The sequence below is a fragment of the Phoenix dactylifera genome, chromosome 1, assembly GCF_009389715.1.
Source record: "Phoenix dactylifera cultivar Barhee BC4 chromosome 1, palm_55x_up_171113_PBpolish2nd_filt_p, whole genome shotgun sequence".
NCBI lineage: Eukaryota > Viridiplantae > Streptophyta > Magnoliopsida > Arecales > Arecaceae > Phoenix > Phoenix dactylifera.
The window spans coordinates 1,516,651-1,535,323 of NC_052392.1; the positions used below are offsets into that span (position 1 = coordinate 1,516,651).

The 18,673-nt window shown below is 37.8% G+C and overlaps 2 protein-coding genes and 1 non-coding gene across 5 annotated transcripts; 2 read left to right on the forward strand and 1 right to left on the reverse strand.

Annotated features, from left to right (window-relative positions):
* Positions 1-2,178: 2,178 nt before the first annotated feature.
* LOC103715762 (protein REDUCED WALL ACETYLATION 2-like) lies at positions 2,179-9,209 on the forward strand. 2 transcript variants are annotated; one of them, XM_008803504.3, is made up of 16 exons: positions 2,179-2,475; positions 2,755-2,846; positions 3,686-3,820; positions 3,921-3,977; positions 4,065-4,137; positions 5,503-5,661; positions 6,898-7,047; positions 7,138-7,393; positions 7,489-7,610; positions 7,812-7,898; positions 7,989-8,077; positions 8,169-8,231; positions 8,336-8,392; positions 8,464-8,560; positions 8,655-8,813; positions 8,915-9,209. In XM_008803504.3, the coding sequence occupies exons 1-16, from the start codon at positions 2,443-2,445 to the stop codon at positions 8,927-8,929; spliced, it is 1,644 nt and encodes a 547-aa protein (XP_008801726.2). In that variant the 5' UTR covers positions 2,179-2,442; the 3' UTR covers positions 8,930-9,209. The 2 variants fall into 2 exon arrangements, with proteins under 2 accessions (XP_008801726.2, XP_008801727.2); XM_008803505.4 differs by lacking the exons at positions 2,179-2,475; positions 3,686-3,820 and having other exon boundaries at positions 3,881-3,977.
* A 755-nt stretch (positions 9,210-9,964) lies between these two features.
* Positions 9,965-18,494, reverse strand: LOC103715761 (probable pre-mRNA-splicing factor ATP-dependent RNA helicase DEAH2). 2 transcript variants are annotated; one of them, XM_008803502.4, is made up of 7 exons: positions 18,031-18,492; positions 14,672-14,859; positions 13,367-14,451; positions 12,698-12,823; positions 12,375-12,613; positions 12,151-12,269; positions 9,965-10,631 (listed from the first exon to the last, which is right to left on the reverse strand). In XM_008803502.4, the coding sequence occupies exons 1-7, from the start codon at positions 18,328-18,330 to the stop codon at positions 10,496-10,498; spliced, it is 2,193 nt and encodes a 730-aa protein (XP_008801724.1). In that variant the 5' UTR covers positions 18,331-18,492; the 3' UTR covers positions 9,965-10,495. The 2 variants fall into 2 exon arrangements, 1 of the variants encoding a protein (XP_008801724.1); XR_003387299.2 differs by lacking the exons at positions 9,965-10,631; positions 12,151-12,269 and having other exon boundaries at positions 12,486-12,613; positions 12,698-12,894; positions 18,031-18,494.
* Positions 18,495-18,581: 87 nt separating this feature from the next.
* On the forward strand, positions 18,582-18,653 carry TRNAG-UCC. Its single transcript has one exon. It is a non-coding gene; the product is annotated as a tRNA-Gly (tRNA).
* Positions 18,654-18,673: the final 20 nt, after the last annotated feature.

Below are 18,673 nucleotides of genomic sequence, written 5' to 3' on the forward strand. Positions count from 1 at the left end.
GATAAAAAAATGAATAATTAATGCTCATTGAGTACATGGATCATCAAAAGCAGTGCATCAAAGGAGATGGTGCTTGAAAAATTCATGGGCAGAGTACCCTATGGCGGAAAAAATGTCCACCACCAAAACAATCATTGGTTCTTTCTGGCCATTGATGTAGGGTTGCTGGCTCATTAATATAGGAGCTGCCACTGTAAAAGAGAGTAATTTTAAGCAGGGCGTTATTTTTCACATGCAGTAAAGTTGATGGAACATCATGGAAAACAACCCTGCTCTCAATGGAAATCTCCAAGCCAGAGATGCGATTCACCCCAGATATGGGCCAACTAATTAATCCTCATTTATGTGATACTGGTTGAGAGGCTCCTGTTATCAGATATGGTTTGATAAAGCCACCTGTTTCAAAAAGTTTTTGTTAAAAAAAACAAATGAAGGGTGAAGTCAGTAGTTTCATGAACACAAGATCAAACATAAAACTATTAAAATGCATGAGTGGTTGGTTGGGGTTTGGACATTGTTATTAATCACATTAGATATCTTTCATATCTAACACCATTAGATACCAAATTGGAACCTTGGATGCTTACCTCAATCAACTTGAGCAATAACAAGAGCATGCTTTGATACCATCAATAGTTTTAATCAAAATCTAGCCTTTATTCAAAAACAAGGCCAGATTTTAGGTGTTTCCCAAACATCATAATATCAAAATGCACACCTTCATATAGGATGCCCTCTCCATCAATCAACTTAAACAATAATGGGGTTTGTATTATTTTCAGATATATCAACTTACAAGGATTCAATGTTGTCATCATTGACAGTCAGGATCCAATGTCACTATTAATTTGATCCAAGCACGGTATCCTAGCATCCACAGATTCCTCTTCTTTATCCCATCAACATTGACATCAAGCAATCTCCTAATTTTTTGACTTTAGGCACATGTCTCCTTCTCATACAAACCTTTTCCAGTAGATATTTCGTATCAAAATCACCTGGTAGTAACTTTCTCAATAAAAATCATTTGAATATCAACTCATTTTTAGGACCACTCCGAAACTTCTCCATGCAATGCATTTCTTTATATTATCGACATGGCTCGTAGAGTAAAGAGCGATTAGATTGTCAAAAATTAAGTTGGAAGGTCAAACACACAAATTGAAAGCAAACTGGGTTAAAAAGTCTATCATTTGATGAAGAAAGTTTCCTCCAAATTATTGATTTATTAGTATGTCAAAAGCCGCCCCCATACAATACATTAGAAGTATATATATATGGTACATGAACTCTACCCCTAATTCAAGAACTAAATTTAATAAAAAAATTATATTAGATATAGAACTCGTCGGTAAGAAAATATGTTAGAATTATTATTTATGCTGACTCATGCAAAGCTTGGTATGGTTTAACTAGTCATAATACTTGTTGGTTGTACTCTATGCTACATCATTTACTCTATATTTTTTGGTCTACAGTGAGCTAGCTAATCTTCTCGACATTTAGATGTACTCATCTGAAACTCCTTTCTAGTTCACTTGGAACTTTCTACCCTACATTGCATGCCGATAACCTAACTATAGAATTGTTGCACCAAAAAAAAGCTGGGGATAATAATAATGAAAGATTAGACCGAAGGTATAAGAAACACGAAAAAATATTAATGAAAGAGTGCATAACGAAATATTTGGATGAAGAGAGATAAGCAAAATAAATAATTGAATTATGATATGTCGTACTGGTCCGAATCAAACGGTACAGAGCCTACTGCATCGGTTCGGTACTGAAACTTGATATAGGTGGCGTACCGATATTCCGTACGCAAAAAAATTTATACTACACTATATCGATACGGTACTGGTATGGTATCGGTATAAGATTCGGTACTAAGATGGTAAATTTTGGTAAAAACAATTGTTTACTCAAAAAGAAGATAGTGACTAAAAATAATAATAAGAAGAAGAAGAATAAAAGAGTATCTGTAGCTCGGATTCGGGAAGGTGAGGGGATATCGGTGGACGGCACTGCCCGGTGCAGTTACCGGGTAGATACGGCGGACCGGCACCGAACCCCTACCTACCCTCTTTTCCTTGTCCTATGCGCCGGATCATGTTAGGATACAATGTTCCCACCTCGGGATTCTATTCCACCGCCTTCTGTTTCCCGCAGCTCGTTCGCGCTCGCTCCACATTTTTCATGTAAATTTACCTTTTCTTTTGCGAATTTTGTCTGATTACTAAATCAAAGAAAAAAGGAATTTTGTCTGATTCGACCGTCCTCTATAAATAGAGTAGGGTTTCGAATAGGATTCCGCGGTGAAGAGACCTTTTTTCTTGAGATATTTTGGGGTTTCTGAGGTGAATTCTAGGCCTAGAAATGCTCGTGTACTCGAATCTCTTTTATTGGTAGGGTTTCTTCCTTGTGGCTCTCCGGCGGTCTTCAATGGAGATTTCAGGGCCCATCACTGCCGGCCAGGTGCGTGAATCCGAAGAAAGTTGGCTTCTTTTTGCTCAAAATCTTTCTTTCTTTCTTAAAAATTTGGGTTTTGGAACTTTTTTCCCTCATAAGTTTCTGATGCACAGTGGGGAAAATTGGTGGTGTCTGTATTCTTGAACTTTTGCTGCTTAAGAAATAGTTTGATATCCTTGTTTTTATGCTGTTCATGAAGAAGTGTGAGTGATAATTTACTGAAAATGGTGTCATTTTGTATGCTTTAGGCATTGGCTAACGCAATTTGGATTGTGCTTGTGGCAGGTGTCGGTGCTTCTCGGGTTCATCCCTGTATTTGTTGCATGGGTTTATTCAGAGCTGCTGCGGTACTGGAAGAACTCGAGTTCATCAAGACCGTGAGTTATATATAAAATTTAGATGCTGCATGTGCATAAAGCTGGCTATGTACTAGTTGTGTAGCCTAGTTCTTAAATATTTCAACTTCTATGCAGCTACGCATCTTTCCTGATAGAGTTGATTGTGGATTTATTCTTGCCTGGAAGTTGTTAGAGAACCATCTTTAATGTTTCAAGACAAAAGTTCCATTTTAGTTTGTGGTGTTGTTGATCATATTTTGCTTTGCAAAAGTAAAAGCACGATTTGAAGGTCCTCTCGGTGTGAAAATTTTGACAACTAATCTGATCAATGCTTGCCACCTAAAGCTTCCTAGCACGAGAAGTAGGAAAAAGTTGGCATTTTGGGGTGCCATTTTCTTGGAGTTATCCATGAGACTTATTGATGGTAATAAGGAAATTAGGTGCACTTATGTTAAGTGCAGATATAGAAATTAGAAGAAAAAAAAAACTTATATGGATTTTAGAATTTTGTTTGGACTCTGGAATTTTATTTTTATGTGGACTCCAGGATTTATCTTATTTGGTTTTTCTGATGTCAATATAAACTTATTGCTATGTTATTGAGAAGACAAATTTTATTGTTGAGAATGTAGAATATTGAGTTGCTCTTCTTTGCTCACCCTCTACTCCTCCTCCTCCTCCTCTCTCTCTCTCTTTCTCTTTCTTCTTCTGTCCTGCGTCACTTATTGCTATCACATAGGATGCAACTATTTGCAGCACTATCCTTGAATGCTATAATGCATTTGGGATACAGCCATATATATATAGTTTAACATATTTATATCTAATTGTTTGCCTTAAACTCTAGACATGGACCCAATACCTTCTTTGATTTCTAGTGGTAGGTATTGTGATGGCAATTCAGTTGGGCTGGACATCAGTCCACTCAGTGAAGAAGCTAATATTCAGTTATTGGAAGGAAGTCTGCCAGCACCTTCTACAAAAGCTCGCAAATCATCACCAAGCCTTGTTAGGTATTATAAATTCAATGTACTTCACATCTTAACATTTAATTTTTCCAGTGTTCTTTTCAGCCTGATTGAGTGGCATTAAAAACAATGTTGAGCTGCTCAGATTTTTTTTGATGGACAAGGATTTCTTGGTAGAGAACTGTTTGACATTGCGATCCATGTAAGTGAAACTGCTGCATTACTTTTGGACTCAGAATAACTTCTTAGTAGCAACATGTGTTAACGGACTTGAGCTGATAAATTTCAGAGCAGAATTTGGAGCTTTGTTGGCTTACTTTTACATATGTGATCGTACAAATCTCCTTGGAGAATCAACAAAGGTGCTGCTTTATCCCTTACAAAAAGAAGGCTATATGTTTCCATCCACAAAATCTAAAAAAATTTGAGATGGGGTGTATTTTAGTAACAAGGAATGATAAGTTTGCTTTTCTTCATATGCAAAAACTAACTTCTCATAAAAGGGCATTTCAGAGGGATCTTGGCATGAATCGCATGCTGGAGATTTCTGACTTGTTCAAAACTTTGACATTCTTTATTCATTATACATGTTTAAAACAGAATGCTGCGCATATATTGTATTTTTCAGAGTCTCTAGTAAGACACTTAGTACATCATGCAAGAATCAGGAGTAAATGCATTTGGACATATTGTTTATCACTTGAAACATTAAACCCTATTCAGAGCATGTATTCTGATTACCAAGAATAAATCACGGTTATCCTGATAACATTGATCAGCACATGTATGCACACATGAATATGCAATACACTTAGGTTTCACTGTGGCATGTTAAACTCATGAAACAATTGTTAGAATTTAACATAGTTTAAATATCTTAAAAGTTTAGCAGGGTTTCCTTCTTTTTCTGAGGATGTATAAACATAGATAAGAAGAATTCTTTGGGGTGGATATCAGTGGTGGCCAGATTGATGTAGAATGATATCTCCAATTAACAACGACCAAACGTCGTGATATGAGAAAAGTTCCTTTCTTCACTTAGTGATATATCCTAGGGTCTCACAAAATAATTACTAGCTTAGAGTCAAACCTTATTCTTGGACAAAGCCGATCAACCAAGCTATTTATTTTACACCATTTATTTATTAATATTTTCAGGAAATTCTACTCAATAATAAAAAGGAAATGCATAGCCCTTGCTCAGAGAGAGATAAAAATAAAAAGAGATATAGATTTTCCACTCAATTGAATTAGATCTTAAATCATATTAAACAAACTGAGTAATCATAGTCAAATGACTCAGATATCCCTAGTCCTCTCAGTACCATGTTGTTATAGAAAAACAACTATCCTGACAATTACTTTAAAAAAGTTGTTGGCAGAAAGCTAGCCCAAAAATGACATGTTGTAAGACCTCATAGTGACCACTATTAAATGTTAATAATAAAAGACTCCTTAATACAACCATTAAGATAATTAGTAGTGGCATAATTGAATATTAGTCATCTCTCTGTTCTCTTTTATCAGTTCATTTTTATGCATTTCTCTAATATTTGGGTATTCACCAAATCTATCTAGGATCATGGATCATGGATATTTTATGGAACCAACAGGGTTATCCCTGAATCATAGTAAAGTTTTCACTGTTCTAGTTGTAGCTATGTTTTGTATTCATTTCATTATAGACAACATGGGTGTCTAATCCAACCTCTGTTTTCTGTTTGCAGAATTACAACAGGGATATTTTCCTGTTTGTCTACTTTCTTCTCATCATTGTTGCAGCAATGACATCTTATAAGGTCCATTATGATAAATCACCATTCTCAGGAAAATCCATACAGTATCTAAATAGGCATCAGACTGAGGAATGGAAGGGGTGGATGCAGGTTTGTCCTCCTCCTTGATTATGTTTTTACACTTTTTCTCCCCGTGGTCAATCTCATCTAATACTATGTGAGTCCCTTTTTTCTCTTCACTTTAACATCTGATATATCTCAAATATGAATTAGTTTATTTTGCCAGATCAGACCTAGATGGCCATTAATATACCACCTGTTTTTTGTTTCCTTGTACATCGAATTTTTCTCATGTAAACTGTCGAAGTCAATCAAATGAACTGTGATGAGACCTAGTTTCTTGTTCTTTTTTCATAGTGTTCTGTTAAGTGATACTTGCATCACAAATTCCCAAACAAGTTTTGAATTCTGGGAGACCCAGCTACTTCATGCATTCTTTACAGCTTGTAAACTGATAGTCATAATCAAAGTGTTTGAGTTTGCACATAGCGCTTCAAGAACTAATCTTCAAAAGCAAATGTTTCCAGGGATGCAGAAATAGTGCTAGACATCTCGACCCAAACCTTGATATCAAGTGAAGACTGAATTTGACTGCTTCAAAAACTAACCCCAAGCCTTTGTTGTTGTTGTTGTTGTTGTTTTTGTTTTGAAGGTACAAGCCATTTCGTTAATGGCCTGACAATACAGATCTAACCTGACCCTTGTAACTTTAAAATTGGATCTATTCTATCTGTGCTAGTTAGCGAGTAGGATGTGTCTAGGTCGATCCAGACTAGATGATAACTTGGTTGGAAGACTGTTTGAAGTATGGAATTCCTTCTGATGCATTTAACTGTCAACTCTTTGCTTGAAAGTGACAACCTTGCAGTATGGAAATCCTACAGTGGTAGTTGCAGTTCAATGCTGTCAACGCGAGACTTTGGCTTGGCATGATAAGTTTTAGACATGGAACTACAGTTGCCTAACCATAAACATGAAGATGTGCTTCGTAATTTTAAGAAATCGCTGTTGATTGAGCTATTAATTTTTTTAAAGAAAACCCTCCAGTGGTTTCTCTTCACATGTATGTTTCTTCTCAAGGACTTCATTGAGGTTTTTTTATAACTCAGACCAGACGATCTTTATCCCGGACCATACCTGTTCTTCTGCCATTGTTTTTTCCCTCCACCGATTAGTGTGACTTATCAAAATGCTTCACTTCTTTGAGGCATTTCTGATTGTGGTTTATGATATGCTATATTATCTAAGTTGGCAAACGAGGAGTAACTTCTGAAGTCCAATATATTGCCGGTACAACTAGAGCTTGATTTCTTTCTCAAAATCCAGGTGCTGTTTCTGATGTATCACTACTTTGATGCGAAAGAAATTTATAATGCAATTCGTGTGTTTATCGCTGCATATGTGTGGATGACTGGCTTCGGGAACTTCTCCTATTACTATATCCGGAAGGATTTTAGCCTTACACGATTTGCTCAGGTGATTTCTGTCTTTTGTAAGTATTCCCTCTTTATTTGATGATTCACTACCATATTTGAAAATAATCTGATAACTTGTCATGTTTAACAGATGATGTGGCGACTTAATTTCTTCGTGGCATTTTGCTGCATTGTCCTTGATAACCGTTACATGCTATATTACATTTGTCCCATGCATACCTTTTTCACTCTAATGGTCTATGCTACACTTGGATTTTTAAACAAATACAATGAGCACGGATCAGTTATTGCAGTCAAAATCGCTTTCTGCTTTTTGGTGATTATTCTGGTATGGGAGGTTCCTGGCGTGTTTGATATTGTGTGGAGCCCATTTGCATTCCTTCTCGGTTAGTATCCCTCTGAAGCTGTTTCCTAGTGTCTTTTGCATCGTTTGATTCTTTCTGAAGATGCATATATAACTGAACCCTTTGACGGAATACAGCCTACCAAGATCCAGATCCTTCGAGAACACGATACCCGCCCATGCATGAATGGCAATTCCGTTCAGGCCTTGACCGCTATATATGGATAGTGGGAATGATATATGCCTACTATCATCCAACAGTAAGTTTCAGAATCATTAAATGTTGTGATGGGCAGACATTCGCATCTAATATCTTGCTTCTATACTTTGTCAAAAGAGTTACCAGCTGCTTTGATGTCACTCTTACAACTAAAACTATAATCTTAGCATGTTTGCTCATAAAGAGCTGAACTTGAGTATTTGCAGCGAAGCTTCAATAATATTTGGTTTGTCTTCTGAAGGTTGAGAGGTGGATGGAAAAACTGGAAGAAACTGAAGCAAAGTTGAGAATAACAATCAAAGCAACTATAGCAACAATTTGTGTAGTGGTATTTACAAAACTGAATTCATCCTTTATCCCTCTTTCCCTCTCCTTTGTGTCTTTCTCATCTAATGGATGCCTCTCTACCTTTTTCTAGATTGGTTACATCTGGTATGAGTATGTTTACAAGCTGGACAAGTATACTTACAATGCGTACCACCCTTACACATCATGGATCCCGATAGCGTCTGCTTTTTCCCATTATCTTTCATATTGCCAATCATTCACTCCTTGCTAGATTCTAATACATATCTCCCTCTTCAATCTTGGAAATCAGCGTGTACATTTGCTTGCGGAACATTACTCAGCAATTCCGAAGCTATACTCTTACCCTCCTTGGGTAAGCGACCTTAGTTTTCCGCAATTGAGCTTAGGTTCTATTTGATATTTGCTCTAGTTTTCTTTGTTCCATTTTCTGATGTAAGTTGTTTATTACATGATCAGATGGCTTGGAAAAATAACATTGGAAACTTACATATCTCAGTTTCACATCTGGCTAAGGTATTTTGCTGGAAATTTATAGAGCTTTCTTATTTTCTTTAAGGAGGTGATTGAATCCTGTGTACTTGCAGATCAGGAGGGCCCGACGAACAGCCTGGGATGCTGCTGTCTCTTATTCCCAGTTACCCAATGCTCAATTTCATGCTCACCACTGCCATATATATCACAGTTTGGAGACATTGCACAGGCCATAATATATAGTTTCATAGGGAAAAAAATCAAAAGAATCAAACTAATTTCTTTTTCCCATCTCTTTGTGCAGGTTGCGCATAGGATATTTGAATTAACAAACAAACTGAAGATGGTCTTTGTACCAAGCAGGGACAACAAACACCTGATGTATAACTTAACTGCAGGAGTTATCATCTTGACAACCTTGTACGCCTTGTCCTTGGCGCTACTAAACCTTCCAAAGATGCCGGTATGTACACAAACTTCATGGCATTTGTTTTCAATGGAACCTAGTCTAATATTTGATGATGAGTTATATGATCTCTCTCTCTCTCTGTTTTCTCTCTCCAGCACACGCAGGCATGAGACTTCTGTGTTTGGGTTTGTCCACACAACAATTCCAGGATGGTCAATTGCACGTAAACAACGTTTCTCTTGTTAATATATGGGTATGAAGTTTGACCTCCAATTGAGGGGTGTGTGTGCGTGGAGTTGCTTCTTCCTCGATAAGACGTCTAGATGTTGATATATTTCTTTCTGTATTTCGTTTGTTGTAATGCAATGCAAAGGCCAGCATAAATATTGTGTTCTACTTTAAACATCCTTTTATAAATCATAGCAACAGAGGTTGTTTTATGCTGTAAAAGTGGATACCATGGAGCCTGGAAAGCGGTAAATGGATTTCCCATCATCTCTACTGCAAGGGCAATACAAAATCTAGAGCGTAATTTGATAAACTGGACTAGTGTTCTCCCCCACCTCTCCTCTCTGCAGCTCAGAAAAAAAGACAGTCGCAAGGACACGATGAAATGAACCCGGCATGGCATCACTACCTGGGAATTCAAGTTGAACAATTGCCAAGGCCCAAACAAAAATTCAAGATAGATGCAAAAACCATCCAAAAGGTCCCCAAAAATACAAATTAGCATTTACAAACTAATTTTTTATTGAAAAATCAGAAATGTTTGACAAAACAAAAGGGGGGTAAATATAAAAGAACGAGAAAACAAAGGCATTTAGGAAAAGTGTTGAAGGCCGACCTGTAACCAGTAAGAAAAGAGTGGGTGCCCCTGGAGAACGACAGCCACATTATCTAAATTGAAGCAAGCACTGAATAGAGATTATCACACTAATTTTTGTGGAAGTGATAAGAAAGCAAACTCTGGTTGTGGATCTAAACCAAAGGATACAGATCTGAAGTCATTTTGCAATGTTATATGGCAACAGTTAGCCATGAATGAACATGCAAGCTGAGCTGAAGGTAAGCTGGGTGCAGGCAAAAGCAGAGGATGATGAAAATTATAAAAGAACACCAAGATCAAAACAAAACAAAACAAAATCAAATCCTTACCAAGAAAAATCCCCATAATTAACATGAGAGATCCATATCATAAACCCGAATGCAACGACAAGTTTGACTTGGATAAAATTTCATACACCAGAAATAAACAGTAAGACAGGGTCACGTATGGTGTCATGGGAGGGCTGTTCCAAATAATACAAAATACTATGGATGCAGAAATAAGGACCCAAAGAAGCATTTGCTAGCCTTCAGCTGCCAGTCTCTACAAACCCCGTGTGGCATTATAATTTATGCAGAAGGAAATCTTCAGTTTATCAGGAAATGTTGTACAGTTCACACGAGAAAACAGAAAATAATAGGATCTGATGTCCAGCTCCATATCCACTGGTGCCACGTTAGAGAGGCAGCATTTGAGAAAAGTTTGGCACTTCAAGATAAACCAGGAGGGAATTCAATAGCAGATAAAATGAAGGAAATCCATTTTTTCGGCTAAAATTAGCTCCACTTGAAAGAATTTTTTTTGGGCTGGGAACAGTATACAACTATTTAAGGACAGCGAAGGCATCAACCAAGCGGTGAAGAACTCCAATGTTTGCTTAAAACACACCATTGCACTAGCAAAAACAATTTTATGTGGCTTTATTTCTGGCCTTGCTCTCGCCTTTCTCTTTCTCGCGCTTATTGTACAGCCTTTCCAAAACCCGTTTTGCCTCGCAGGAAGGAAAATTGCTGAGGTCATAATAGTGGGGAGAAATGTCAATTAACCTGCATATAGAACAGTTAGTGAATTCCAATTTACTCAATGCACAGAAACTTAGATCAGAAAGAATACATCAAAGAATAGTGCACATTTTCCTAAATATCACATGACAATATCTCATTTTGACACCACTACCCAGAACATAGTACAAGGAATTACCAAAATTACACTGCCAAATCTATTTTTTTTAAAAAAAAGCAAAAAGTAACCCAAACAAAACATCATAGAGACGTACACCATCTACCAGTGAAATTTAGGAGGTTTAATGGTGATCCTTACTAAATAATTCACATGTTCTAGGCTGATTAAGAAAGCACTCATTAAATAAATCAGCATTTTCCCCAGCCACTTTTTTAAAAAAAACATGGCCATGACGAAAAACCAGATGGACTCAGAGCAAGGGAGGCAGCAACCAGAAAACTTTATTAACCGTGATGCAAGTTGAAAGCTAGTATGTTGTGCCGGCTCGAAGCAATGATTTACTATGGTTTTTGTCTCTACAAACTAGAGAAATACCACATGGAGATTGATGTTGAGGTTAGCTCTGCACAAAACTTCAGTTATTCTGTCAGCTCGAAGCAATGATTTACTATTGTTTTTGTCTCTACAAACTAGAGAAATACCACACGGAGATTGATGTTGAGGTTAGCTCTGCACAAAACTTCAGTTATTCTCCTTGCTTTCTGAAAGGAAAAAAATGCTATCAAAAGCTCTAAGGACTCATTTTGTTCGTGGGAAGAGGAAGGGGGATGGTCAATGGGAAAATAGAGAAATAATTCATGTTTGGTTGCAAGTTTCAAAGAAAGGAGATGGAAAGGTAACTTTCCCATGGGAATAAGATTTCCATATTTATAAGAAAGAAAAAATCATGTGGGACATGGAAAAATCACTTTCCCACGGGCTTGGAAATAAGGTAACTTTTTTTGGAAAAAAAGTACACTTAAATTTTTAGATAAAATGGGGTAAGATATTTCTCTTTATTAAAGGTATAACATGTATTTATACAACTTTCCAGAAAGGCAGATGCTCAATCAAACATAAGCCACTCTAGAATGTGCCACCTTCCTATGGTCAACCAAACATGCAGAAGCCATTTTCTTAGGCATCATATACCTAGGCATCAATTTCTTAAGAAAAACATTACAATGAAGAAAAATTTTTTTCCACAGACCAAACGAGTCCTAAAGATTTTACAAGTATTTTAAAAACAAAAGGTTTTCATCATACATGTTGTTCAGTCAGTTAATTTTTCTTCTTGGATTTCTCATAACAAAAACAAAAACCCTTGCATTTTTAGCTATTCTAAATCTCATGAAAACATGGCATATGTCATCCAAATTTTATTAAATTTATTATCAGCACTATCAAACAAATAAGGCCCTTTCTGCATGTGTGTGAGAGAGAGAGAGAGATGCCAACACCACTAATGGAAGTCCATATAAGGTTGAGTATACAATCAAGTGAAAATTTTGCATGATAAACATGCATAGTTATAACACTAGCAATGGATATGTATTAGCTCACCATTCTCCACGAATATCTGTAACTGTGCGGATGAAGTTCCTGCTAGTCAATACATACTCATTGTAGATGACCCACTCCGGTTTATGATCCAAGCAGGTTGAAGGGTGGAGATGAACAACCTAAACATATAGGAGAAGACAAAACCATTAAGTGAACCAACAGGATAAAATATCCATTAAGGGAACTCACAGGATAGCACCAAGAGACCACAGAGCAGTATCTACCTGATTGTCCTTCACAGTCAAGTAGTGTCCAGTACGCTCAAGATGAGCTACCTGCATGAAGTACCCCGAGAGCAGAGACTTTCTAATGTTGACATAATAATCACGGCTGTTGAAATCTGTGCTGCATAGCTTGAGGTTGAATCTGGCCATAATGCGTGCAAGCTGTTGTCTCACATTGTCAGCAGCCTTCAACGTCCTTTGGTTAATAAAATTCTCATAACACCATGAAGGGTCTTCATCTGCATACCAAAAATTAAAGCAAATCACACACACAGAAACAAGGAATTATAACTGAACTAAGGGGGTTTGCGCCGTATACTTACTGTTTTGCTTGTAAGCATGATAAACATTCAGAAGCGTTAGGTGGTCCCCATCGATGTGCCCAAACCGAGCTTTTGCTTCGTCTGCAGCTTTCTGAGCCTCCCTAGGCCGGAGAAAGCAATTGGGTACTAAAGACAGAAATTTGTTATCACAGATGAAGCCCACGGTAGGTCAGCAGATGCATAGAGGCGATACGACACTGCTTCATAAGAGAATTACTGAGAAACTTAAACTACATGCATCAGCCCTAAACTGGAAGAGAGTTATACTTGCCACGCGGAACACTGGCTCATCAACCATGGACAAGATAGTTGAAGATGATATCCATCATCAGGCAATATATGATACTAAACCACCCTTATATGTGTATTTTTTTGTACATCTTGAAATATGGGAAAGCAAGCACAAATACAAATTTGACAATACTGATGAACTGTTTAGCATATCGAGGATCATTTATGCTTGCAACCCACAGATGAATAGTACATAATCAGCAAGCATCAACATATATTGACTATACATCTAAAATACTGAAAATGAGCAATAAATATTAATGCCTCAACAGCTTAATGTGTTGTCTTAAATGACCAGCATATTTTGCAAAAGCTTAAGCAACCAAATAATCAGAGGATAGATGCCTAAAGATAACTGAAAAAAAAAATTCTTCATACCTGAGAGCATTGCAGATATAGAGAGGATCTCATTGGAACAATTGAACTCGGGGCTGACAATAAGCATCTTTGCCATTTGAGGGTCCAAGGGGAACTCACTCATGATTTCACCTAATTTGGTCAAGTTCCCTTCATCATCCAAGGCACCCAGATAGTTCAGAACCTCTAATGCCCGCATCAAGGTTTCAGGAGCAGGAGGATCCATAAAGTCAAAATGTACCAAATCATCAATTCCAAGTTTTTTCAAGGTAAGAACTGTATTTGCCAAATTAGAACGGAGAATTTCTGGATATGTCTGTGGTTGTAAATCATTGCTGAAGCTTCTCTCAGTATAAAGTCTAAAACATTTTCCAGGCTGTGTTCTACCAGCACGTCCTGACCTCTGATGAGCGCTTGCCTTTGATATTGGAGAGACCAGCAAGGACTCCACACGTATCCTTGGGTTATACACTTTTTGCTTGGAGAAGCCGGGATCAATCACATAAACTATACCGTCTATGGTCAGAGATGTTTCTGCAATGTTGGTTGACACCAAAATCTTCCTTCCAGGAGGCCCACCTTCCATTAACGGGGCTGGAGCAGGTTCAAAAATCTTCTGCTGCAATGCTGGAGGCAATGTAGAATACAATGGTACTACTTTCACAGGGCCAACCTGGTCACCCAGGTTATTAACTTCCTTTGTAATTTTCCTACATGCATCTTCTATTTCCTCCTCTCCAGTAAGAAAAACAAGTATGTCTCCTGGAGGTTCACACATGTGAATCTGCACCACTGTTCGAATGGCAGCTTCCAGATAATCCCTCTCTGGTTCCTGTGTATAGAAAATTTCCACTGGATGCAGTCTTCCAGGTACCTTCATTAAAGGTGCCCCACTGAAATACCCCTGAAACTTCTCAGCCTCAAGTGTTGCACTCATTACAACTAATTTCAGCTCAGGTCTATTTCTCAAAACCTCTTTCAGAAGCCCAAATAGAACATCTGTTGCTAAAGTTCGCTCATGAGCCTCATCAAGAATTATCACCTTATATCTCTCTAGAAGTGGATCAGCCATTGCCTCTCTTAGAAGCATACCATCAGTTAAGTACCTGACATTGAGAAAACATAAGATTGAGCATACACGTTTGATACTAAATTGAAGGTGAAAAACAACAAACAAGTTATGGATGGATGTGAGCAAAAACCATAGAATAATTGATAACAATAGCACGTGAAGGCAATAACAAAATAAATAAAGAGACCTTAAAGTTCTTAAAACCATCTAGATTAAATAATATCAGTGATGTTGGAAAGGCATCAAAAGCTTACTTCAGTATAGTTTTTTGACTACTACAATCTTCAAACCGAATGCTGTAACCAACTTCCTCTCCTATTGCCACATCCATCTCCTCAGCAACTCGACGAGAAACAGACATTGCAGCAACCCTGCGAGGTTGCGTGCAAGCAACCATGGGGCGTTTGCCCAAGTCCTCAGCTTCCAAAACAAATTGAGGAATCTGTACAATAGCATCATTCCTTTGATCAATAAGTTAAAAGAAATTATACCATTTACAATATTTTATATGAAAAAATCACACTGTGGCTACCATCCAAAAATATCTAAAAGTTGGCATGATTAGAAGCGGCACAAACATAAATAAATAAATAAGGACCTAACAAAATTAATGACTTGAATGCATAAAAAAATGAAGACAGCAAGAGCATCTGACTGATGATTTTTAAGCTCAACAAAGTTGACAAACATTCAAATGGTTTGATTTTTTTTAAAAAAAAAAAATCTTCAAACTAGAGCAGCACAGATGGCGAAAAGACTACATAATAGGTCATAGAACAAGCAATACTTCTAAGGAACAAGAAAAACTCTTAACATGTTATGTTTGCAAACATATTTTTAATGCTCAGCGGCAAAACACTATATCATCAAATAAAGTAAAGCATCTCATATGCATGACCCATTAATCTTAAGAGTTGGTTATGTAGGTAACAAAATTCTAAGAATTTCTCTCAAGCATGACCAAACATAGAACTGAAGCTATGATATATACATACATTATACGTATATATATGAATAAGAAGTTGATTGGTACGTGACTAAACTAGCATACAAACCAATGCCTGCAATCTCACTACCAAGTACTATATCGGTACATTGTTGGTTCGGTATGATGTAGTTCATATGGAACAATACGCACCCCATTACCAAGACAACTCCCGACCCCTTTTCTCACTTTTTATTATGGTACCGTTTGAAACTAGTTGGTACAATTGGTATGGTACACACCCTAATTTTGGGTGATACCAAGCAAAATAGTACAATTTAGCTCAGTACAGGTTGGTACATGCCAATTTGAGATCTATACCAACCTGTATGCCGTTTTTGTGCTAGTTCCAACTCGATACGGATCATTATGCATCAAACCATACGATTTGGATGACACAACAAACATTGATATATACAATAATAAACTCTCAATTTGAACCTAGTAAAATATGCAATATATGTAATAAGAAGATATGTATTAATCAAATTTCTATATCCTTAGTTCCATATTGGTTGTTTAGAAAACAACAAAATAGTGTCTCAACAAAAAAAAGGTTTAGATTGCAAGATATTGTGGCATAATCAGACAACTAGATGGGAGGAGCATAGATCAATATTCCAAGCCACCAACAATCATTTTTTACTCTCTGCGCACTGCAGTTTCCGACCCTTGGAATTAGGCAGAGTGTGTCTTTATTAAACAACTGATTTATTTTGTATCCCCATGTAGGAACTCAACTTGGGTTAGACCAATCCAAACTTCTCGTTATGCTAGGCTAGACCGAAGTTTTCTAATCTTTTGTTGGGTTTATGCTAAAAATCCCAACCCAAGTTGAGATGGGATACAATAGAGCTTAAACTTCAACATGACTAAACCCAACCAAACATAACCTAACAAAATAAATAAATAAATATATTTATATTTCTTTTTCACATAAAGTACTTTGTGTTTAATTTAAATATTTCTTCAGTTCTACTAAGTTATGCAATTGTGTAATTGAACCTAAATAAGATCCCAATTGATGCAATACTAACCTTTGAGAAAAGCCAAAACCTTTCCTCAATCTTAAATCAGTCATACAACCCAACAAAACCAATTAATCTAATCGAGTCTAGCCTAACTTAACACTAGATCCAGCCTGGATTTGTTTAAGATGGGGTTGGGGTTTAGGTTGGATGGGAGAATCCCAACTTTAGTAGCAAGAATCTTCTACTTAAGGCACCAAACCCGCTTGTAATTTCTTTAGAAACTTGGCCATGCACATCTTTTTTAAAAATTTCCAACACACCCACTTTTCTTTACCCAATCGTTGCACCAACCATAACAACCTATGACCTCACCTAAAAAGACTAGCTGAAAGGTGTTACTGGAACTTATTTGGTTCTAATAGCTATGTAAATACCCAAGATTTTTCCAGCATACAACTGATGTGAGACTAAACACATGCCCATGTGAATCCTCATATACTTCTCCTATTTAAAGCCTAGCATAATCAAACCATGATAGGTCCCAAGTGGATCTCTGTTACATGTCCTCTAGTCTATATGGGTCATGAATCGGGTCTATTTTGATACCATTTGTAACAACCTAAAATTTCACCTAGAAAAGTTAGTCAAAACACATTATTTAGGTTCTTGGCCCTATATAAGTATCTAAGATCTTCCTAGCATGCAACAGATGTTGGACTATACACACACCAGCTCTCATATACACCATTTAAGCCAAAATCTCACCAGTGCACAATTCACGTGGGAGCAAATACACACTTGCATGGGTCCTCACACCAGCACTTGTTTCTAGTAACCGAGATCCCTAGAAATCGGCTTAGTTTGCATAAGGATTGGATTTGAATTAACCCTCTACAGCACCAACCTACCTATATTGCAGCCCTACCCACATGGCATTAATCAGTAAGGTTTGTGGTTTCAATACCTTGCGTCCTAAACTGGTTCCTCAACAAAACTACATATGTCAACAACTAATCATCAAAAAAATCAATGACCACATTAAAACCCTATTTGCATGTCGAAAGCCAGGAGAGATCAAGTAAGACCAGGTAGCTAGAGAAGAGAAGGAAATAAAAACAAGATTTGGCAACAGCTCGCTCATTCCCCTTCAAGGTCATTCCCATGGAACTTCTAGCCAGGAGTATCTTACACCACAGATAAGGTCTTCAGGCATCCAATTAGGCAATAACTTCCCCAGATACATAGACTACAAAAGATAGATCAATAGACTAATAGCTTGTTCTAGAATGAACAATTTCGGACTTTAAACTACGAGTTAACTACTATCATGCAATAAAAATATAGACAGCTATTTAAATCAGTGTTCTGCCCAGGAATAACGAATCGCATAATCCCTAAACCACTCCAGCTACTGGTAAGTCAAACAATGGTTAAGAAATTTCAAGCAAGTTCAGAACTTTCATTTTTTGTTACGATTCCAAACACCAGCGCCTACTCATAAACTTCATTCATAAAGCCGCAACTTTTATTAGAACAACCTGCAATATTGCAAGTAAAAGAAAGAGAGAAAAAAAGATCTTTGAAATCTAACTAAACCAAGGACTGGTACAAGATTCGAAAAACCCTAATTTCTTCCTTTGTTTCTCAAAGAACGAACCTGGGTGGTTTTGCCACTGCCGGTCTCTCCTACGAGGATCAGGCTCTGGTTGGCCTTGAGTACCTGCAAGAACTCGTCTTTCTGCTGCCAGACCGGGAGGGTCCTCCTCTTCTCCAAGATCTCGTAGTACCTAGCCGAGTAGGGCCGGCCGCTCCACCGGTTGATCCCAGGCGGCACTGCGGGGGCCGCGGCCGCCACCCTCCCGGGGGCAGAACCGTTTGCCCTGGCCAGCTTCGCCGATACGGAGGTCTCGTCCACCACGTCGAAAAGGCTCACCTTCCGCTTCCTCTCCGTCGACATGCCCGACCTCTTCACGGCGAGAGGAACTCCGTCCAAGAGACCGAAGAGCGGGCCCTGAGGAGGGCTAGGAGATAGGGGTGAAACCCTGGAACGTGAGCAGGGAATTGGGGGCTCGCGCGCAGAGAGCGCGAGTTAGGGTTTTGAGGTCGAGAGGGAGAAGTCGACACGGGATCGGTTGCTTATATAGGGAGGCAAGAAAGCTCACCTTATTATTGATTATATATTAATCATAGGGACCAAATTGACATGCGGCGTTTGTAGTCCAACGGTTAGGATAATTGCCTTCCAAGCAATAGACCCGGGTTCGACTCCCGGCAGACGCATTTTTGTGATTTTGCTTCAA